Source organism: Culex pipiens, chromosome 3 (genome assembly GCF_016801865.2).
Source record: "Culex pipiens pallens isolate TS chromosome 3, TS_CPP_V2, whole genome shotgun sequence".
Taxonomy (NCBI): Eukaryota; Metazoa; Arthropoda; class Insecta; order Diptera; family Culicidae; genus Culex; species Culex pipiens.
Window position 1 is genome coordinate 110,481,815 of NC_068939.1, and position 24,285 is coordinate 110,506,099.

At 37.3% G+C, this 24,285-nt stretch overlaps 1 protein-coding gene across 8 annotated transcripts in view; it reads left to right on the top strand.

Moving 5' to 3' along the window:
- Window positions 1-24,285, top strand: part of LOC120422354 (extended synaptotagmin-2) — a 59,804-nt gene that overhangs the window by 23,360 nt on the left and 12,159 nt on the right. For 2 of the 8 annotated variants that reach the window (XM_039585753.2, XM_039585751.2), the window contains exons 2-8: window positions 419-569; window positions 9,624-10,089; window positions 20,026-20,067; window positions 20,149-20,289; window positions 20,358-20,768; window positions 21,088-21,258; window positions 23,997-24,047. In XM_039585753.2, coding sequence (XP_039441687.1) covers window positions 565-569; window positions 9,624-10,089; window positions 20,026-20,067; window positions 20,149-20,289; window positions 20,358-20,768; window positions 21,088-21,258; window positions 23,997-24,047 — 1,287 coding nt within the window. In that variant the 5' untranslated portion in view covers window positions 419-564. Of the gene's footprint in view, window positions 1-273; window positions 570-9,396; window positions 9,492-9,623; window positions 10,090-20,025; window positions 20,068-20,148; window positions 20,290-20,357; window positions 20,769-21,087; window positions 21,259-23,996; window positions 24,048-24,285 lie in introns of those variants that run through there. The other 6 variants (XM_039585758.1, XM_039585757.2, XM_039585754.2 and 3 more) reach the window with 4 other exon arrangements.

Here is a 24,285-nt window from a genome sequence, read left to right on the forward strand (position 1 = left end):
GAACATTCACACTCACTCATCACACACACACACACACACACACACTGAATTTACACAGTCGCGAGCGCGTGTGTTCAACTGAAACCAGACCAAGAATCATCGCAAATCGCTGTTTTTCCCCTGAAATCACACCACCACCACCAGCTACAGTGAACATTGTTGCTCGATGAATGTAAATTTTCAAGAAAATTGCAAACATTCCCGTCTGACCACTGACGGCGGCTGGTTGAGGTTTTAAGTCGTGCGATTCTTCTCTCTCTATTTAGCCTAATTTGGCTTAAATCGCCCCGAGTCAGGTGGTGAATTGCTTATCATTGATTACGGTGTGATTTAACCGGCGTGTTTGTACAAGTGTGTGTGTGTCGGTTGACATTGGTGATTCAAGTGTTATCAATAATTTGTTGGTAAACATTTCAAGCCGTATTGAAGCAGCTTTGAACGACGACGAACACGGCGAATAAATCGTGGTGTGGTGAGCAGCTTCGGTTGCTGCAGCTGGGCTGAGAAAAATCAGAGCAGAGAGCCAGTGCGACTGGGAGCGGGAAATTTCTCCACGGAGAGAAAATGAGGTTTGTTTTTATAATCATCCTAGGAGTGAGAGGGGGTCAAATCGGGTTTAATGAACTAACAATTTGAAGAGGAAATTTAAATGTAGAAAATTGTACTGTATCATACTGAAGAGAAGAATGTTATATTTTTAATTTTTTTAAAGAACAAAAAATATTGTTAAGATAAAAGAAATCATAACATATTTTGAAATGTAGTATTTCATGCAATTAAAATTAAAAATATTTGAACCACCATTACACAGTCGTCCAGATCGCAAAATATATTGAAAATTGATTTTCTGAAAGTGGTGCAGTCATCAGGAGCCTTGCTATCTTCAGATAACTTGTTGTTAATGGGAAGGGGAAACTTTTGCTGCTCCAAAACTGCACCATTATATGGAAAATCCATTATCGGGACCACTGTGCATTATGTCACATTCATATTTTAAGGGACCACAACGATAAATGCTGTAATATTCTTAGGCTGTTGCGAAAACCGGTCTGAAAAAATGAGGGATTTTTTTTCTAAACTCTCAATATTTCAGTGACATTTTAAGTGCAATCAGCCGCAAACAATTTAAAATGCTTACCCCTGTGTTTAAAATGTTTGAGTTTATATATAAAAAAATCACGAGATTCACGGAGTGCATAATTGGCAAAGGGAGCGCGTGGTCGTAAAAAATATTCGGATTGAAAAGTGATTTTTTTTGTGTGTGCCTTTTGTTTCGCATTTTTGTCGTGTATTGTGTGCTGCGAAAAGAAGATTGCCCTCTGAAAATGCAGCGTCATCAGTGCATAATTGGAAAAGGGAGCGCGTGGTCGTAAAAAATATTCGGAGTGAAAAGTGATTTTTTTTGTGTGTGCCTTTTGTTTCGCATTTTTGTCGTGTGCTGCGAAAAGAAGATTGCCCTCTGAAAATGCAGCGTCATCAGTGCATAATTGGCAAAGGGAGCGCGTGGTCGTAAAAAATATTCGGAGTGAAAAGTGATTTGTTTTGTGATTTTCAAAGCCCTTCCTATATCATCGTTGATCGGAAGGCACAGCGTCGGGTGGATTGTGTTTAAATTTTTCGAATAAGGTTTTATTTTTTTGCGGTGAAAAAGCCATTTCTATATAATGAACGAAAGACGCATTGACAATTTGGATCGTTGAGTTAATAGTGGAGCAAAATAAATGTGTGTGAGTGAGTTTGTGTGTTAACCAGAAAGACCTTCCCATAGCATCGTTGCTCGGAAAGCTCGCCGACGGGTCTGTTATGAAAGTCCTCCCCATAGCGTCGTAGCTCGGGAGGCATCGAAAAGCCAATACCTTATCCTTCTAACCAGTCTTCCCCGAACGCGCGCACGCCGTACACGCCGTACATGTTTTCAGTGCTGCCATGTTCAAGTTCTCCCCGCACGGCGCACTCAAGTTTACACGCGGTGTAAACACGGGGTGCACACCTCGGGTACAACGCGGTGCGAGCGAAGAGCGTGTAAAGAGACGAAAAAATGACTGCTTCTCACTCTCTCTGTGGCAAACACTGTAGTGTGACTGCAGCGGAGAATGAAACACCGCTTTACAGCAGAGGGAGCGTGAGGGAAATATTTTTGTCTCTTTTCTGAGTCGTCGGCTTGCACGAGGTTTGTACCCGGGGTGCAAGGTTCGGTTTTAAACTCGAGGTTCGTGTGCGCGTACAGACTGTACACGGCAGAGTTTAGGTTTGCTTGTACGCGTGCACACGCGGTGCTGGTGTTTGATCGAGTACAGAAAACAGAGAACGCGGTTGAACGCGGTGCACGGGGATCACTGCTTCTAACCCAAAAAAAAATTATCACGTGATGCTTGAAGGAGATGCTGTGGTTTCAACGGTCTCAAGCGGTATCAACAATTATATAGCGAAAAACTATGTGCTTGATGAGTCTGCAACTTCAACTAGGGTAGAGGACCCAGAAATCGCCCACTTTGTAGTGGCAGTCTAGGAAATTTGATGAGAATTTGATGACAATTTATGTTTTGCCTTTCTTACAAAAGAAAGGTTTAAGGTTTGCTTTTGGAAAAACTCTTTTTTCAGAAATCTAAAAAAAATCGTGCACGGCGAGGATTCGTCCCAGGAAAAAATCCTTTTACTAAATTGAAGGTTTAGATGCGTTCTTTCGATTGAATTTTGGCCCGAAACCCGGAACTCAAAGTCTGATTTTTGAGAGCTCTTTTTCTGAAATACATGGCCGATGTCTGTATCCGCTCTTAAAAATTTGTGTCTTCCATCACTGGAAAACCGCTCGTAAAACCCACAATTTTTAAAAGCCAGATCTGTAGCCGTGGGGTCGGAGACGAACATTTTATTTTTCGATTCACAATTTTCGACCAGTAAATGTGGTCAAAGCCATTTTTGGAGGTATTTTTTGGACTATTTTACAGATAACACTATCAAATTTAAAGAATTCAGTTTCAAACAAAAAACCATTCGAAAACATGCGCCATAAACTGTTTGGGCCCAAAATTTGAAGCTTTTCCAAAATGTATTTCCAGAGATATAGCGATTTTAGTGTTTTTCGTCTTATTTTTACCCTATTTTTTCCTATTAAATTTTTGGATTTATACAAAATCATATACTGAACATCAAATTCGAAGTCCCGGCTCGTTCTCGCTCGAAAGCTCGGTCAAGTCGAAGTCGTCAAGTCGAAGTCGTCAAGTCGAAGTCGTCAAGTCGAAGCTTCAACGCCAGCGCTTCAACGCCAGCGCTTTTACGCTTGCGCGTTTTACGCTGCGCGTGAATGTGTTCTTTCTGGCTTCTCATAATTGATCGACAAAGTGCAATAGCGATACATATTTTTTTAAGTTAATCATAGACTAACATTATAGACTTAGTACCCCTTTTTTCTAATAATGTCAATCCAATATGTTTTTCTTAATTAAATTTAAATGTTTTGCGACAAATAATGTACTTCTGAAATTAAAAAAAATGGCATTTGAGGTTTATCCTTAAAAGATTCGAAGCTTTTGGTAAAATTCTCACTGGATGGTATCATTATGATTTTGAAAAAATAATTGCACCAATATATTTCTCGGAGTTTCATCATTTTGTAAGAAAGGCTCTATTTCACCTCTGGTGATATTAAATCGGGTTTTTTGGTTCTATGTGTTGTAGAACGTTGATAAACTATTTGATTTTAAGTTTCCACAAGGTTTTTGTCATTTACATGTTCATTTTTGATAAAATTTTGCGTTTTAATAAAGTGCTCTGAAGAGCCTATTTTCGTCCCCCTAAATCCAATTTTCGCCCACCCTTGGAACCAGTTTTCGCCCACGACAAAAATCAAGAAATCAAATGAAATTATGACACAAAGCTAAGCAAATATGGTCTCCTATTGATACACAACATGTTCCCGAAGCTAAATTTTATTGATGTGCACATATTTTGTCGTACATAGTATAATTTGAGGTTCAACAAATCCTGGGAGTTTTTTTTTTCAGATATCCTACTTATTTTGAGATTCTCTGTCTATTATAATTAAAACCAAAAATGTTCTCACTCTCACTAAAAAAATATGACTGAATCAAAATTTGTGATAGAACTCATGTGTTCATCCCAACATAAGGGTACACAGTTACAATTAGCTCCATGTTGTTGTTGATTTTGTTAGGGGAGCTTTAACCCTATGAGTCATTTGCTCCCAAATTGACTCAATATAAAACATCGAGTACCTCTTAATAAAAATATTAAAGCACATATGTAACTACTTCTCCATCCTCTGTTAAATTTGTTCTCCTATGTACCAGTAAACTTTTAAAACATTTGAACCAAAACCCCTTAAAAATGAAAGTAATTAAAATGATTATTAAACCTTTAAAAATAATCTAGAATGTTCCAAATATATTTTCAAGCACATTTCGCTGCGATTAGAAAAGTTTTTATGGTAAACGAAAACTGGTTCTAGATAAAATTTTAAAACACAATACTAGATTTCGCCCTGGTCGAAAATTGGATCGCATGTTTTTCCATGACCCCAGAAATCGCCCACTTTATTTTATGGAAATAACCTTTGGTAAACGTTTAAAACAGGTAAATCACTAGATTTTTATGAAATTCAGACAAACAGTGAACTAATGAATTATTCATTTACATTATTTTCGGATAAAATGAGTTGTTTTCCCTCATTGACATTATTACCCGCTGTAGTCTAAATTGACAAAAATATGGCGGCTGCAGTAAGTCTTTTTTTGAAAAGCTTATAAAAACTTAATAAACAATAGAAATTCATTAGGAAAGTTTCAATTAGTACTAGAAATTAATGAATATGTAAACCTGCATAATAAATTCAACCAAAAAAACGGTATGAGTTTGCTAAATACAGATTAAATCCAGTAGGTGGGCGAAAACTGGAGCAGGGCGAAAACTGGGTCCTCTACCCTATCGGACTAACATTCCTCCCTTTCGTTGAACTGCAGGCTTCTTGGGAGGGCGCCGGTATTGACTTATAAAGAAGGGATCTTCAGAGGTTAAACAGTGAACGGATGGTTGGCTCCCACTGATCATTTTGGATTCATTGTTTAACTTCAGCTGATCTGTCAATAACGGAGTAGCAGCTCATTGGCAGTCAACCATGCTCATGCTTATGCTCATGCTCAAAAAAATCACGAGATTCACGGAATTTTCCAAGCACCGCAAAATAATGTTTAGAGCAAAAAATTTTTTTTGTTACAACTGAGATCTTTTGAAACCAGCTGAGTACAAACCGACTGTATTCCTGTATTATGCATTTTCGTGCTTTTGAATTGAATTTCTGGCTCGCTATTTCAATTTTCAGATATATATTTAAAAAAATTTTTGGTCCCTCTTCGAGCTTGGCCAGGGCCGAGGGACAAAAACTTTGAAAATATTTGCATCGATCCTAAGCGTAGACGCGTCTTTTTGAACTTTCCAAGACGGATTAGATGGCGCAGAGTTACATTTTTTTGAAAAATGTTGTTTTTCGGACCACTCTAACACGAACTGTAGGAAAACATATAATTTTTAAAGGTTGAAAAGTTGGATGGTTGAATACTACTATTTTGGCGAAACTTTATCTAAATTTATGTGAAATAAGTGAGATTAAAAAAATAAAAAAAGCTAAAAATTGAAATTACAGGCCACGGTGTCAACATTTGAATGAAAAAAGTGTTTTAAAATGCATCATACACCTGTCCAGTTGTTTTGCAATCATTGATTTCCAAAATTTCTAAATACTGACGAAAATTTTATTTTTGCGGAAAAAAAGTTTTTGCGGTGCTGTACATTGTAATTTCATAAAAGTTCAAAATATTTTTAAACGAGTCCAAACATGTTAAATATGATTATCAATGCAGAAAAAGGCATTTAAGATTGTTCTCAGTTGATTAGACTTCTATTTCCATTGAAATTTTGATATTTTTTTGAAAAAATATTTTTTTGCCCCCTGATTTTTCGGACCAATTTTGAAGGGGGGCGACATAAACTTTGAAAAATATTTGCAACGGCCTAACCTGTTAGCGAAAAATCTTAAAATATATGGTGTTTTCAGATCTTACTTTCGAGAATTGGTAAGAATTGGATAGTTATTGTGCCTTCCACAGGTAAAAACTGAAACAGTTTCTTTTCTCCATACGTTTTGACGATTTTTACCAAACAAACTTCAAGCGATTAGAGAGAGGGGTTCCCGTAGTCAGAATGAGCTCAAATTTAGAATTTAGCCTGGTGATGGACCAATCTTTGATTTCAGGTGGTAGCTCTGTAGAAACTCGGATTTGGACCATCCTACTGCGACTCATTTTGGTTAAATTTGCGTAGATGATTGTCTGCCCAAGTAACCGCAAAACACTAAATATTAGCACTAAATGAACTCTATATTAATATATAAAGTGAGCCTATTAGAGTTCCATTACTCTATATCATCTTGTAAAGTGATTTAAAAGCCAAAAGTGGCGACTGGAACGGTGGATATAGAGTTTAAGTGCATTGGAAAAGCACCTAGAAAAATGCCAAAAAAGAAAAAGCTTTTCGCAACGCCATCTGTTGCTTATTTGATTGGTGAACTTTATCAAGGACAGATGGCGTTTTCAAAGCTCATGTTTTTTTTGTAATTTTCCGCACTTGCTCCTGTCGATGATGTGATGTTGTGAACTCCAAGATTATGATGCCGTGCACTAACCGACTGCTCTGTAAAGAAAGACGCTTTTCGACGAAGATAATTGTCGATGTTGTTCCCCCGGAGAACATTGTCGAAGTGCACTTTCACAATGAATTTAGAAAATCTGTTCTCTGAACTTGAATGATTTTGTTTATTTAATCACCTAAACACCTTACTACACTTTTCAAATTTATCACAAATCACTATTTTGTAGATTCAGAGACGCCGCCGGTTATTCATTGCACGGAATGGTCTTAAATCCTCCATAGGTCCATCTCGTACTTTCACTCAGGAAAAACGATTGTAAAGCCCGGAATTCTAGAAGTTTTCTGAAAATGAACAATAACGTTTCAGTGAAAAGTAATTACCACTGCAATTTCTCCAACTTACCAATCATAATCAAAGTTTTCAATGAAAAATCTAACCCGAGACCAACACTTCGAATATTTGAATGTCGCTTTTGTTTACAATGTTACGAAGCACTGGAAAAGTTGATATAAAGTGATTTTAGAGTAACACGAAATGTCAAAGCTTTGAAGCTTTTACCACAGCTTATATAGAGTTAGTACTCTAAAGTAACATTATAATTTGTATTATAGGGGCTCAAAACACGGAAATGTTGATAAACAGTTCCGATTTAGTGCTTGTGGTTACTTGGGTGTTTCATAACTAACTGCATTTCTTTATATTTCTTCCCCGCCATCTTGGATTGAAAATTTACAAATCACTTTAGAGCACCTTTGGGATTATTTTAGAGCTCAACGACAAAACAAGACATAAAATAGTAGTTTATGAAACAAGTTGCAAAAAGAGGATTTTTTCAGCACGAGTCGTACATTTATCCAACGAGGTTCACCGAGTTGGATAAATACGACGAGTGCTGAAAAAATCAAGTTTTGCAACGAGTTCCATACAACATTTTTTGCAATTCCAAAAAACACCCATTGAGTGAAATTTTAAGTCAAATTTTCATGTATTTGTCAATAGTTCGTTTAAATCAAAACAATGATGAAAAGTGTTACTTTTCGAAACAAGTGCTGAAAAGTTCAACTTTTCAGCACCCATTTCAGTGCGTAAAAGTAGAACTTTTCAGCATTTATTTTGAAAAGTGTTTCTATTCGATTCTGTTATTTTTGGTACAGAAAAGTAGGCTATTTCGTCGTTCAAGAATGACAGGAAAAGTAAGTAGTTTCACGACGGAATTGCAAAAAAATGTTTTTTCAAAATAAATGCTGAAAAGTAACACTTTTCAACATTTTTTTGATTTAAACGATTTATTGACAAAATACATGATAATTCGACTTAAAATTTCACTCAATGAGTGTTTTACGAAATTGCAAAAAATGTTATATGGAACTCGTTGCAAAACTTGATTTTTTCAGCAATCGTCGTATTTATCCAACTCGGTGAACCTCGTTGGATAAATGTACGACTCGTGCTGAAAAAATCCTCTTTTTGCAACTTGTTGCATAAACTACTATTTCGTGATGATTATCCGTAGTGAAAATTTTCCGAGGACTTTGGATAATCGAGTCCAATAGCTGAAAGCAATTTTAAACACATTTTCAGCATGTATTTGCATCGGATTTCTTTGTACATTTTTCGAAAATTAAGAAATAACAATAATAGTTAACCTAAATCCAAAATAGCAACAAATAGTAAATAAAAAACTTGTTTTAAGGGGGTTAAACTGATACCTACACTTTCCAATGTGCCAATGTTATCCTTTCATTTTTATGTAGGGTAGAGTAGTCATCAATGAGACACGGGGAACAATGATAAAATGGCTCTCATAAGTCGTAGTTTCAACCAATCAGGCTCATATTTGGGGGAAAGGTGTGTCTACTGGATACACGTCTGCCATATAAGTGGCTTTGGTTATGGACGCTCCCTTGAAAAGTAATTCATAAATGTTTGATTCTGGGGTGTAAAAGTAAATCATGGACAAAAAATACTTTTTCGCTCGTAGGCTGCCATTTACACCAAAACTAATATTTCTTCAAATGTCTTTCGACGTTCCATAGGGATTAAGTTGGGCTACAATGTCCTTTCATTAGATTTGGCCAAAATTTAGAATACACACAGAATTCAGGACTGTCTCATTGTTCCCCACTCATTTCAGCCCATGGGTAACAATGAGACACTTTGATTTTTCTTCAATAAACTTTTCAAAATCGATGGAAATCTTTCAAAACATGAATTAAAAGTGATTTTTGGCATATTTATAGAGTTTAAACTTCATTTAACCAAAAATACAAAGTTATTTGGTATAAATATATGGATTTTACAAAATTTAAATACTTTTTAGTGTAACTTTTGTTATTAAAAGTTTCATGTTGGCAAAATTGCTCTAAAATGTTCAAGGCAAGTCACCTGCAATGGAACAATACCAAAACATGATGTTTTGCTAGAAAAATGTTGATTTTCGTAGAGTGTCTCATTGTTCCCCAGCTGTCTCATTGTTCCTGCCAAGTGCGTCTACAATGAGACAGTTGAATAACTCTGGCTGTAGATGTCGGATCGATCTCATATTTTGGTCAATGATAGAACACATTAAAAGAAAGATAATGCAACTAAAAGCTCATTAAGACATGCTGATGAAAAAATTAGAAAAATCGTTGAAAGTTGAAAACCAAAAGTGTCTCATTGATGACTACCCTACCCTAATTGATTTCTTGAAGTCCACGTTTTCACCCCATTCTCTCCGGGACCAGATTCTGCTCCTTTCAGGCCCCGAGTAGCGCCACGTTTCGACTTCATTCTCGCTCCATCGCTGGTCGCGAACAGATTAGATCACTCACTCAGAGTTCAAGTGGTGCGTTATCGTTGGCCGACTTTTGGGAATAACAACCATTACCAAGTCGTTGTCGCGTGCTAATTTAATTACCATAGTGAAGCAATTAGTCATTTGGGTTTTTTCTTTCTTTCTCTCTCTCTCTTCCGGCAGTGATTTGACCAACGGTGGTGGTGGTGGCCCCGGTGAGCCGTCCCTTACTCCCGAAGGTAGCCTCAACTACGGCGGGGAGACTGACAGCCTGTTGACCGAAGCTGGACCAACATCCGCCGTTGAGGAGCTGGACGGTGGCGACATGACTGGCGCCAGCAAGGAGCAAGATCCGGCGACGGCCGCCGCTGCTGAAGCCGCCGGGACATCGAGTGTGGCCAGCGCGGCGGGCGACAGTACGGCGTCCCTGGTGTACTCGTTCGCCAAGAAGGTGGTCACCGTCGGAATTATCTACTTTGTCGGCTACATGGGCTGGTCGGTGGCGTGGCTCATTACGCCGGTCATTCTGTCGGTGGCACGCGACCAGTGGCGCACCAAAAATGAAACCCGCCGGAACGTGGCCAAGGCGTCCGCCCTCGCCAACGACAAGGACGTTATTCTGGCACGGCTCGGCGATCTGCCGGCTTGGGTGAGTAAAGTTCGCTGGTTTTTATTATGTGACTGGATTTATTTATTCATTCTGTGTTGCCCTTTTTTTTGTGACGCTTGATTTGCCCTGGGTTTGCGATATCAATCTCCCACACATGAAGTTCGACGTCGGCAAACGTCCCAAAGCCAAGGGCACGATTTTATGGACCGATGCAAAATTACGACGCCATCCTAAAGTTGTGCGCTTTGTTCAAAGGTTGAGGCAAGAGTCGAAATCCTTGGGGGGGATGTCGTAAAATGAAAGCAAAGGACCTGACCTGACTTGGGCTTGGCTTTAAAATAGTCCAAAGGGCTCATAGCGATTCTGGTTTAATGAAATTTACTCTTAACACATTCTGGTGTGACAAAAAATGTAATTAAATTTTCGAATGTGAACAACTATTGATGAAACGAGTAGAGAAAATTATTTTATTGTATAAAAAAACGTAATAAATCGCCAAACATTAACCAGCATCATTAAAAAGCAACCTCTTGGTTCGGGTTAATGGGACTTGTTTTACTTTGCTATTAATTTCCAGAAGGTGTTATATTATTTTTTAAGTAAAAATAAGTTATTTTTTTTAAATTATTACTCAGAATAAAATCAATTCATTTCATTTTGCTAGGTTGCTTTAAGAGCGAGTCCACGAACAGGGCATACCCCTTTGTATGGGACGTCGTTTGGACCTCACCAATCTGCCTGAAATTTTCAGGGGTTGTTTGTACATATAAAACTAGCATCTGACCAAAATATGAGCACTCTAGGTCAAAGGAAAGTGGGGCAAATCGGGACACAAAGTTTGAAGGTTCAAAAACGTCAAAAATCATAAATAGGCTGTAACTAAGGCAAAATACAATTTAATTTCAAAATTCAAAATGCATCTGAAAGGACTTAAAAAATGCAACAAAATGCAGGGAGAAGCATCCCAATTGGTTTAATCTAAAGGGAGTTTTTGGCATTTTAGTGAAAAAATAGCACAATTTTAAAACCCAAATAAAAAAAAGAAAAAAAGATTTTTGACGTTTTTGAACCTTCAAACTTTGTGTCCCGATTTGCCCCACTTCCCGTTGACCTAGAGTGCTCATATTTTGGCCAGATGCTAGTTTTATATGTACAAACAACCCCCGAAAATTTCAGGCAGATTGCTGAGGTCGATGCGAGATGGGTATGCTTTGCTCGTGGACTCGCTCTTAACAATTACATTGGTGCAGTTGTTATCCTGAGCTGTGATATGGACTACCTTTCAACAGCTGATTTGTTCGAAATGGGGAGAGAGTTTACTGGTACTAAGGAGAACGAATTGGACATAGAAGGAAAAAAATGCTAAAATAACCTCCGAAATAGCTAATAGATGTGGGATAGTTAGACGAAACAAAAATCAATTCCCATAATCGTGAATTGTTTTTCATGAATTTGAGAACCACATAAAACATATTCATGAATAGGGGAAAATGGGGAGATTTGTTCCCCTTTTTCTGTACAGCACATAATTGTCTTAATTTCTCACAAAACTATGAACTTTATGCATGAATTGAAAGCTGAAACATTCATCTATGATTGATCGATAAGGATTTTTTAATCAGATGAACTCTTCGAGTCATGCCAAGCGTTTAAAAAATATATTTCTGGAGTTTTTTTTTGAAAAGGTCCTATAGAACAATTCCAGCTCAAATCAGGAATTTTTCTGATACTTTTGTACCCGACCCTCTCCGATTTCAATGAAACTTTGTAGACATGTTATCCTAGGCCTATATAAGCCATTTTTGTGCATATGGAGCAAATAGTACTCGAGAATAACATTTGAGAAGGGCGTAAGGTATTTAAATATTTTTGTATTCTGTAATTTAAAAATTACTGTATCTCGAAGCCGTTGCGTCGTATCAAAAAGTGGTCAAAGACAAACTTGTAGGAAATTGGACGGGCTTTCTGAAAAAAATACACTGAAACAAAAATACACGCCACATCTATGAGATTTTTTGATTTTTAAGTCTAAAACTTAAATTTGAAGGTGATGTCACGATTTTTTTTCGTTCAAAATTTTTGAGGAAATAGCCTTAAATGTTACTAAAAGACTGACGAAAAATGCAGGATGGTATGTCTCTCCTAAAAAAATACAAAAATCATTTACTAAAACTGTTTTTTTGAAAAGTGGTCTAAACGTCAAAATTTTTAAAAACCGGTAGTGGGAATCGATTCTCCAGACAATTTTACATAAAAGTCTCCGTATTGACCATTGTCCTATGTCCAATCCTTGGGAAGATACAGCGGTTTTAAAAATAAAAATGTTGAAAAAACGGGATTTTTTGTGGTTTTTGACAATTTCTATATGACAGACTTGGGGTTTCAGTCTCGTAAATATTTCTAACGGGAAGCTCGTCCAATTTCCCATAAGTTTGCCTTTAACAGCATTTCAATTGGATGTATGGGTTTACAGATATAAGCTTAATTGCATTGCTTATAACTGAAAATAGAATATTTTTTTCAGTGTGGTAGAAACCAGGATAGTAAATTTGATTACGTAAATATAAAAACGATATAAATCAAAAAGCTGTCAAAGGCAAACTTATGGGAAATTGGACGAGCTTTCCGGTAAAAATATTTACGAGACTGAAAAACCAAGTCTGTCATATAGAAAATGCCAAAAACCACCAAAAATCCCGTTTTTTTTCAACATTTTTATTTTTAAAACCGCTGTATCTTCCCAAGGATTGGACATAGGACAATGGTCAATATGGAGACTTTTATGTAAAATTATCAGGGAAATCGATTCCCACTACCGGTTTTTAAAAATTTTGACGTTTAGACCACTTTTCAAAAAAACAGTTTTAGTAAATGATTTTTGTATTTTTTTAGGAGAGACATACCATCCTGCATTTTTCGTCAGTCTTTTAGTAACATTTTAGGCTATTTCCTCAAAAATTTTGAACGAAAAAAAATCGTGACATCACCTTCAAATTTAAGTTTTAGACTTTAAATCAAAAAATCTCATAGATGTGTCGTGTATTTTTGTTTCAGTGTATTTTTATCAGAAAGCCCGTCCAATTTCCTACAAGTTTGTCTTTGACCACTTTTTGATACGATGCAACGGCTTCGAGATACAGTAATTATTAAATTGCAAAATACAAAAAAATTTAAATACCTTACGCCCTTCTCAAATGTTATTCTCGAGTACTATTGGCTCCATATACACAAAAATGGCTTATATAGGCCTAGGATAACATGTCTACAAAGTTTCATTGAAATCGGAGAGGGTCGGGTACAAAAGTACCAGAAAAAATCCTGATTTGAGCTGGAATTGCTCTATAAACCAAATTTTCAATTTTTGCTTTTTGGGTGTTTTTAGAACCGCCTTGAGTCAGGGGTATTCAAAAACACCCAAAAAGCAAAAAATGAAAATTAGGTTTATAGGAACTTTTAAAAAAATACTCCAGATTTTTAACCGGCATTTTCAAAATGTTAGGGGTAACTTGATCCCCTTTCAAAATTATGAAGAAATCTTAAGCAAACTGTTTATTACTCATCCAAATTGTTGATTTTCTATAATTTACAGCAAAGCCCGAACGTTTGTGTTCAAATAAAACAAATTTAGTATGTAAAATATTTAAAAACTTAAAATATTCATCTTTAGACCAACATTGAGCATGATTACAAAAGCTGGTAATTTGTGTTTGAAAAATTTTGGAAAACAAATTCTAACTGCAGTAATTCCTCTAAAACTATACTAAAGGAAGCCATGTTCAATAATTTTAACGTCAAATGCGTGAGGGTTTTGAAGTTGATAAGTTTATCAAACAATTCAAGTATTAACAATATTTTTTTGAATAAATTTAATGTGTTTAAATATTAAAATAAAGAAAAAATATCTCTTGGAGGTTTTTTGTAGCACTTTTTAGTAAAATGTGTGTAACTCAATCCGAACATTTTTTAAAAAATCTTTGTTTTCCACAATGAGTTTGAGTCGATTTCGCACAACTGTCTAGATCAAAGCTCATTGTTTTACCCACATGTTGACGAGATACAGGCTACGGATCCCCGAAGATCAAGTATCCCCACTCTCTCCTATGGTGCATTTGCATTTTAAACGTTTCTTAAATGTATGAACACAATTCACGATCTTAAGATTTGTCTTTTATCCGCATAGAAAAGAAAATTTTATTTCCCGAAATTTGGTTTAAGTTGATGGCTGGATGCCCGAGATACAATAAAAAATGTATGCAATTAACGGGCATATGTCTGTGTCAAAATGTCCTCTAACTAAGTTCCCTCTTGGTTCCCTCTATCCATTTGTCGCACTTTTAAGAATAAACAAGATAGCACGAGCAGATTGTAACTACCGTGGACTCTCTTGTTGTCGATATTGAAGGGACTGTCGAGAGAAGGAGTTATCGAATTATGGAACGAAAAAATCAAAGCATGCTTCTTGAAGGAACAAAACAATTTATTGACAGCTGGAGCAATATCGATATCGAGAAGATCGACAGCGACCAATTCTAAATCCAAGATGGTGGCCAAAATGGCGGTGATCAAATATTGATAAAACGCATTTTTCAATTTAGTACGCAACCAACCATTCATATTTTACTAAAAAGGGGTCCCCGAACTTGAATTTCATGTTAAAGGTAAGAAAATACAAAGATACGAAAAAAACATTGTTTGGGATTCGGTTATCCGAAGTCCCATACAAAAAAATCAAACCATCCACATTAACGACCCCCGGGTTTTTTGTGGTCTCTATTGTAAGTTTCTGCTCGAACCTAGGGGTCCGAAGGCTTGAATGGGGAGAGCACCCAAACCTCTTTCTACTCCAAGGAACCTTCCACCCCAGTGTTTGAACTGACGACCTTTGGATTGCGAGTCCAACCGCCGCCAGCGATTCCACCGGAGTAGGCTTGGTTTGGTGTGTTGTTTGTTCTTATGGAATGGAGACGACTCCTACACCTGGAATGACTTAACGGCCTAACAACCAAGGCCGGGACCGACATTTTACTTCCTCATCCGATGGAAGGTTTGAGCAGATGGGAATCGAACCCAGAATCATCCGCTTACAAAGCGGACAGCGTAACCATTCGGCCACGCACTGCCACCCATACAAACATTCAGATAATCGAACTTCGGATAATCGAACCTTCGGATAATCGAGGCTTCCGATAATTGAGTCTGGACTGTAAATAAAAAAAAACATCGGAAAAGTTATGTTCTCCGTAGAACAAAAGAAGGTAAACATTGGCCATCAGAGGGTTAGCACTTCTGAAGCTATGCAAATTTGCTGCTGAATAATTTGAGTAATTTAGAGAAAATCGCTGCTGACCTAAAACTTTCACAATGCATTACTATTTATTATGCCTCACCTTGAAAAACAACGAATTTCCCAAGCTCAAAGATTGCAATGATTTTATCCTTTTCGTCGTCGTCCAATCATCACCGTGTTATACCTACCGAGCATGAAAGCTGTGATGGAAAAATCCCCACAACAACCGTGTACTGCTCGGCTGTTTTCCTCCCCGAAGCTTCGCCATTATCCGTTCCGCGAATAAAGATAAAGACGCTATTCCGCAGTGGAAAGGCTACCCGGAGCGGAAGATTTTCATGTTTTTTTTTTATTCTGGGTGAAAATAAACGCAAACACAACACCTACGGATACTTTAAAATGTTATCATCAATTCGGAAGCTCGTCGCTTTAAAAATAAGATAAATATTTGAAGGAAACGTTCTTTTTGTTGTTGAAGCAAATTATGTACACCCTCTAAATGGTTCTTCTTTGAGCCTCCCTGGGGAGTGTGTTTCCGGTGTATTCTGAATCAATATTTTCTTTGTGAATGAATCTGTTTATATACAACAGGGAGTAAGGTAAAGGTGTCGAAACGGATATTCTTTTTCGAGAAAAGCTCAGCTGCGTCTTATTTTTAAGACAGCACATTTTTGATCATTTCTTACAGCTGATTCAATTAAACTGTTTACTATTCTCGCATGATTTATAGATGATGATAACACAATGTATATTTAGCAAAACATACCTCCTGCATATCTAAAATGTCATCATTTTCCATGTATTTCCGTAAGACAAGACGTTGGCGTCATCTTCACCACAACTTCGTCTCAAAGACCCAACCAAATATTTGCATTTTCCTTCCTTTCCTACGAACGAAGCATTCCAGTCGGTCTCTTGAAGAAAAGCTCAAACATACCACCCTCCATAGTCATTCGCACTAAGAACGCCAAGCAGTTTTCCCGAGTGTTAAAGGGTTGGCAGCAGCATGATAGAGCAATCATACACTGAGTGGAAATGGTGTTGGCTTGCTATCATCACAGACACAAACAACATAACAGAGACAGAGCAAAGAGAGCAGCTCAGTTTGACCGCAATTACGAGCTCTCGAGCATAAAAATGGTGCTGTTTAGCTCCTCCTAATGACAGTTATGTTTTATGAGTGGCTTCGTCCCTTTTGGACTTTAGTTTTTTGGACTCTTGAGAGGGAATATTAAATGATGTTTTACCCTTCATCGCACTGATGAGCTTTTAAGTATTTATGGGTGCCTTTTTCGGGGACACTTTTTTTTGCTTTTTCAATTCTGTAACCCTTTAAGGTGAAGCCGTTGATCATTCTCGAAGAAAATTGATAATCACTCTAAAATTTTCTGTATTGAATTCAATTTAACGAATTTATGCACCAAAATGAATCAGCATGAGCCGGTTGTTGCCTTCTTGAAGCAACTGAAGGATTTTTTATCTAACTCAATTGTGCTTCAAAATTTATATAGTTTTGTGGTACAATCATTGACGTCCTAGTTCGCAATCATTGATTAATGACGATTTCCATAACTTTTCAAGGAATGGGATAATCGTTTCCAAAAAGTATCAGCATGTGTAGGGCACTATTCTAAACAACTTGTAGAAGGAATTTTGTCAAAATATTGATAGCGACGCAACATTTATATATTTGAACGAAAAAACATGGCACTGATGGAAGTCTTCACGTTAAGCAATAGATGATTCTTAGAAGAGACGATTGGATTGACTTTTATTCGAGATGGCTTTTGCCAGGAATAGGACATTTTTTAATAAACATTTCTTAATTTGCGTTTTTTTTGCTGAGCCTATAGTTAATTGCAATAATTCCACCAAGATGAATGAGTGTAACACACAGATGAAAGGAACTACAATACACTGTTTTGTACACAAATTGGGCTTATTGCAATTTGCTTTTTCACAAATAAAAATTGAACTAAACTGAAGAATCCATTTGAGGAAATTAGTAGTAGAGTTTGTAGATTTGGCTCACTGATTATCGTAAAATATGACTTGAACAGGATTTGTTGAACTTATTTATATCAGTCGTATTTACCTCATTGTAATTAAAACTGGGGTCAATCGGGACACATGAGGCGAATTGGGACAGCAGTTTTAACCATGTTGGAGCACAATATTTTGATTTCGGTTAGAACAGACTCAGACCAACAAAGTGTGTACATCCATTTCCAAATTTAAAAGCTTTAAGTGCTCTAAACACTGCTGTCCCCGTTCAGACTGTAGTCCCGATTCGCATCAGATTACGGTACATTAAATTGTTAGATAATCCTTTGACTACCTAGCTTATCAGCAATTCCTCTCGAAAACAGCATGATTCCAAAAAAAAAACAACTCCAACGTCTTGTCTACGCCGGGTAAGGGTGGTCCGAAATATAGCTATTTTCGTCATTCTTTCAAAAAAATTTTTTTTTAGGAAATCATTTCTCCGCGCCATTCAATCCGATTTTAGCTTTTAGATTTTAGACGCAAAAGAAAGGTGATTAGTTAGACTATTTGAGGAAAATAGAAAGTAGTTTTAAACATTTAGCTTAACATTTGAAAAAGTCGTATGAAAATTTAAAATATTGGCAAAAAATTGGCGATGTCGAAACGTACGTTTCCAAGATATGGTTTTTGAAAATAAAAACTGAGTTTTTCAATGTGCCATGCGCACAAACAGAAAAATGACGAAATCGGCAAAAAATAAACTTTTATCACTAAAACTGCAATAACTAAAAAATTTCAGCGATGACCTATACATGTTAGGGTACCAAAAGTTGCGTATTTTACCCTAACATGTATAGGTTATTGCTGATATTATTAAGTTATCGCAGTTTTAGTGATAAAAGTTTATTTTTTGCCGATTTCGTCATTTTTCTGTTTATGCGCATGTCACGTTGTAAACTCAGTTTTTATTTTCAAAAAATCGTATCTCGGAAACGTTCGGTTCGACAACGCCAATTTTTTGATATGTTATGTGAAATTTTCCGAGAAATCCGATAAAAATATTATCAGGCATAGGCTCTTTGGTCCAGACACGGTCAAAACGCCATTTTAAGTTTTTATACGACATTTTCAAATGTTGAGCTAGATTTTTGAAACTTCTTACTATTTCTCCCAAATAGCCAAACTAATCACCTTTCTTTTGCATCTAAGACAGCTAAAATCGGATGAAATGACGCGGAGATATAATTTTTTGAAAAAAAGTGTTTTTTTGCGAAAAATGACGAAAATTGCAATTTTTCGAACCACCCTAACACCGCGTTGGTCACCTCAAAGACTTGTCAAAATATAAAAATCTGTGTTTTTAGAGCTCCAACAACAACACTTTTTTTTTCTAAAACTTAGCCCTGAACTACCTCGTTTTTGGAGGTTTGCTCAAATGGCTCTCTAAAAAAGTAAAAATAATGTCGTTCTGGAGCTTTAGTGTCTTCCAATGAGTTGTTGCAATTGAAAAGGGGCAACTTTTGGCTTGATTAAAAATTAGTGTATTTTACGATTAGGGTGTTTTTGAAATTCTAACTTTGTAGGAATATTTTTGTGATTTTTTTTGTCTTCAAGAAAGTTTTTGGCCTCTTGAATACTGATGCCCAGTTCTGATTGGTGCGCTGGAAGGGGGGACGCGAAGTCGTGATTATTTAGGTTAATTTTTTGTGTGTGCTTTTGTATCGCTATTCGTATGGGGTGAGTGCATAATTTGTAAAGGTGGTGTAAAAAATATTCGGAGTGAAAAGTGATTTTTTTGTGTGTGCCTTTGGTCGTGAATTGTGTGTGTCTTAATTTATTGTTTTGTGATTTTCAAAGCCCTTCCTATATCATCGTTGATCGGAAGGCACGGCGTCGGGTGGATTGTGTTTAAATTTTTCGAAGTTTTTATTTATTTGCGGTGAAAAAGCCATTTCTATATAATGATCGAAAGACGCACTGACAATTTGGATCGTCGAGTTAATAGTGGAGCAAAATAACTGTGTGTGAGTGATTTTGTGTGCTAACCAGAAAGACCTTCCCATAGCACCGTTGCTCGGAAGGCTCGCCGACGGTTCTGTTATAAAAGTCCTCCTCGGGACGCATCGAAAAGCCAATACCTTATCATACTAACCCAAAAAAATATTAATCACGTGATGCTTGAAGGAGATGCTGTGGATTCAACGGTCTCAAGCGGTATCAACAAGTATATAGCGAAAAACTATGTGCTTGATGAGTCTGCAACTTAAACTATCGGACTAACATTCCTCCCTTTCGTTGAACTGCAGGCTTCTTGGGAGGGCGCCGGTATTGACTAATAAAGTAGGGATCTTCAGAGGTTAAACAGTGAACGGATGGTTGGCTCCCTCTGATCATTTTTTATTCATTATTTAACTTCAGCTGATCTGTCAATAACGGAGTAGCAGCTCATTGCAGTCAACCATGCTCATGCTCATGCTCTTGAATACTGATGCCCAGTTCTGGGTGATAGGCTCATTAACGGCACATTTTTTCGGAAAAAAATTCCACTTTATTTTGCGATCTGGACTACTGTGCATGACTTTAATCATGTTTCCTTTATGTATCTCATTGTCTGACTAAAGCTAAGATTTTGATTCCAAACTTTACCACTGTTTAATCCCGCAAAGTAAATTAATCCTTTCTTCCCACTTTCTCTCGTACAGGTGTTCTTCCCCGATGTGGAACGTTGCGAGTGGCTCAACAGGGTATGTTTTATGGCGGCAAACTTTGTCGTTTAGAAATTCACACAGCTAATATCCAAACTCCCCCTTCTCTCCCCCGGGCAGATCCTGAAACAAGTGTGGCCCAATGCAAACTTCTTCGCCAAGAACCTCATCAAGGAGTCCATCGAGCCGAACATTCAACAGGCCCTGGCCGGCTACAAGCTGAACGGGTTCAAGTTTGACCGCATGATTCTGGGCACTATTGTAAGAGTCTTTGAGTTTAAGTTTTCAAAGGGATGACCACCGAGCTGGGTTTTGTTACTCTTTTGCAGCCTCCCAGAATCGGTGGCGTCAAGGTGTACGACAAGAACGTGTCCCGGAACGAAATCATCATGGATCTGGATTTGTTCTACGCCGGTGATTGTGACATCAACTTTTCGTTGAGCGGGCTGCGGGGTGGAATCAAGGACTTCCAGATTCACGGTACGGTTCGGGTGATCATGAAGCCACTGATCAGCCAGATGCCCCTGGTGGGTGGGCTGCAGATATTCTTCCTGAACAATCCGAACATTGACTTCAACCTGGTCGGCGTGGTGGATCTGCTCGATATGCCCGGGCTGAGTGACATTCTGCGCAAAATTATCGTGGAACAGGTCGCGGCCATTATGGTGCTGCCGAACAAGCTGCCCATAATTTTGAACGACGGTGTTCCGGCGCTGTCGCTGAAAATGCCGGAACCAGAGGTAAGTGATGTTCAAGCTGTTGTAGTGGCATTTTAATCTCACCGGGATTTGCATCGTCCAGCAGCAAAGTCTCTAGGTACTCGAAAGTCGATTATTTTTTAATCTTGGTAAAAAATTGTAAGGAAAGTTGTAATGGTATTGATTAGACAATTATCCATTGTGACGTGTGTAAGTCTACGTAAAAATAATCTACATTATGATAAGATTCAACAAAGGAAATCAGACTTACGTATTGCTAGAGAATTGCCAACAACCAAATTCGACTAGCTGCCCATTGAATAAATTTCCGCGAATTTCCTCTCTTTCCTTCATCCGCCAGGGCGTGCTTCGCATCCACGTGGTCGAGGCGAAGGACCTCATGAAGAAGGACATCGGTGTGCTCGGCAAGGGCAAGTCCGACCCGTACACCATCGTGTCCGTCGGTGCCCAGCAGTTCCGGACCCAGACCATCGACAACACCGTCAACCCCAAGTGGGACTACTGGTGCGAGGTGAGTAGTGTGGGTGCTGGTTAGGGGCTTCCGGCCCCCCCTCCCGAAACAAAAATTCCCTTGCTCAGCGCAGAGTGTCACACAAACACACAAACAAACAAAAAAATCATTCACACTTACAGTCACAAATACATACACACATTCAGAAACAGCCAGGAGTGAGAGCTAGAAGCAACTAATAGTGCGGTTTTCGGTTTTTTCTTCGTTTAACAAACACTAGAGCGTTTGAAAATGAGTTTTTATTGTCGTTTAACCCTAGACATATATCACTCTAACGGGTTTTAATCTTGATTAGCTCCTGATTGCTCTCCAGAGAGAGAGAGATAACTTTGGGAAATCATGGCGTCAGACGGGGGAGTTAGGGAAGTGTTAAGTGTGGTTTGTTTGCATGTTTGGGACCTGATTTGTGCCGTTTTGTTTATTGAAATAATCTGGTGATACATTTGTCGAAACACCCCCAGTTGGAATTGTTGACAGTTTAAAAAAAAAACTCAACAAAAAATCTTTAATTTCTTGTTTTGGATATTCTTTTCTTTTGTTTGTCGTTTTTCTTATTATTCAATTTCAACAATTTAATTTTCCTAAATTAATACAATATCAACGGGCTTGATTGAAATGATCCCAAAAGCTGGATACCAAGGGCTTGAAACGCTTATTAGGTCCCACACCATTTGATTTGAAGGAAGGGCCGTAACATGAAAGTAAACAAATGTTTGCAACGGCCTAACTAAAACAATTCAAACAGGTTCATGATGATTATGGATTTTCCGGGGCCGTGTCAAAAAAACACTTTTTTCAGTGCCTTCCATTTTAGCTGAGATGAGATTTTCACTTGATCCATAATTTTCCCTAAAAGTACAACCACAGACGAATGGACATGACACCAGGAACAAATTTTCTTCAAATTTCTGAAGCAAACTATCACTTGCGCCATCTACACTCAAGTTGTCGAAGTAGCATTGCGCGATTACGCATGATTTCTCAAAATGTCTTATGCAATAATTAATTAAAACATTTAGCATTAGTATGGTGCTAGAATCAGTTTTTAAGCATTAAATTTGTCTTTATGATTCTATGTAATTTTTCATGGTTACTAAAATTGCCGAGAAATTGATAGAAATGGTATTTTTAATATAAAATCATACGACCATTTCAAAAAGTGCTCATAAGATTGCATCATCAGCTGGCTTTGTTTACGTTTAAGACCACGTGGCGTGAAGATTTTGACATAAGCGATCTCGCTTGCGCAAGTTTTCGCCAAGAAGAAGTAAAAGTCATTTCATGTCCTGTCATGTCATGTCCGTTCGTCCGTGGTACAACTACTGACCAGTCAAATGCAACCTCGAGCATAAAAATTCGATGGAAATCCGAGAAAACCGCGATTTTTGACATTGAATAAACAAAAAGTAGAGCTCGCAATGTAAACAATAACAAGCACATTATTTTTGTTGACCATTCTGTGCTTTGCCCCTAAGTTTGGTTGAATTTGGTTGCTGGAGTCCCGAATTATATTTACAAATGTTATATGTAGTCTAGCTAGTACATGCTTCAAACCTGTTTTGACCTGAAATCCCTTTGGCCAGTTGTTTCATATCTGGAGTTGTTTTTTGAAAAAGTCCAATAAACCAAATTTTCAGGTTTTGCTTTTTGGGTGTTTTTAGAACCGCCTTGAGTCAGGGGTATTAAAAAACACCCAAAAAGCAAAAATTGAAAATTTTTCAACTTTTTTTTCTGTGTACACAGAAAAAAGTTGAATTTTGGAATGTTGAAAATTTGGTAGAATATTACCTCTTTTTTGGGTAATATTACATAAAAAATGTGTAAAAATGTGAACCTGATGAATATTCATCAAAAACTGATGAAAATTCATCATTTTCTGGGGTAAAATAAACCTTTTTTTTTGACACAAAATCTGTCACCATTTCCTGATGAATATTACCATCATTTTTTTTCTGCGTATCTTACCTGGCCGAACTTGAAGATTTTACAAAAATTTCGAGCAGCGAAATTTATTATATTGACTTAAAATATGGTTTCCAACCGCTACTAAAAACGAACTGTCAAACTTTCTGAGCGTATTCTCGAAACATTGAGTTGATTTACGGGAGCCATGATATCCGTGATTGGATGAATTGTATTGGCTGAATTTTTAAATTTTATAATTGTGTTGTGTTGAGATCCGTTCCGAAATTGGTAACTTAAAAAAGCTTTTTTTCAGCAATGATCGAACTATTATTTCAGTGGCCTAAACATTTTTTTAAAGTCTACCTGTGCGTTGACACCAACCCTTCGAATCAATTTCGAACAAAAGACCTATCCAAACCATACTTCTATCCCTTTACCGTTTCAAGCTAGTCTAAGTAACCACCCGTTACAAAAACAAGTAGATCACGATTGTTGATTATCATCAACAAAATTACTCCTTAGAGCAGAGTTTCATAGAAATAGAATAAAGGTCTGGGCAACTTTTCCCAATTTTGTGTTAGTTGGCGTTTATTTGATTCTATTTGTTGGGGAAATGTTAGTTATCTATGCCACTTTAGAGTGTCAACTTGATATCACCTCTCTTTTGTCATTATTGTACAGATCTTATTTGATACTTGTTCAAGCAGTTTTTAACTACATCGAGTGGTTTCTACACTTTATTGCGACTTATCAACACAAATTACTCTTATCAGTTTGTCACGAACAATAGTTTTAATTTAAGTCTTGGTTGATTTTTTTTATATATTTCGTAGTTTTATGAACCCTTTATTAAGTATCGCACCGTAAACGGACCGAAACAACGCGTAAGTTTTGGAAGTGTGGCATTTTCGTTCTTGCTTTATTGGTTATTGTTTACTATATATTTTGTTTTTGCCACAAACAAATTGTACAGCTGTGTATAGCAGAGTAATCATTGCCAAAGCCACCGCCAAAACTTAATCGTTTCGTAGGTTTTTGGCCCGTCCATAGATTACGCGCGCTGGCTCGCATATGATAGCTTGTACTATTGATTTTCATTTTTTTCTTATTTATTGTTATGTG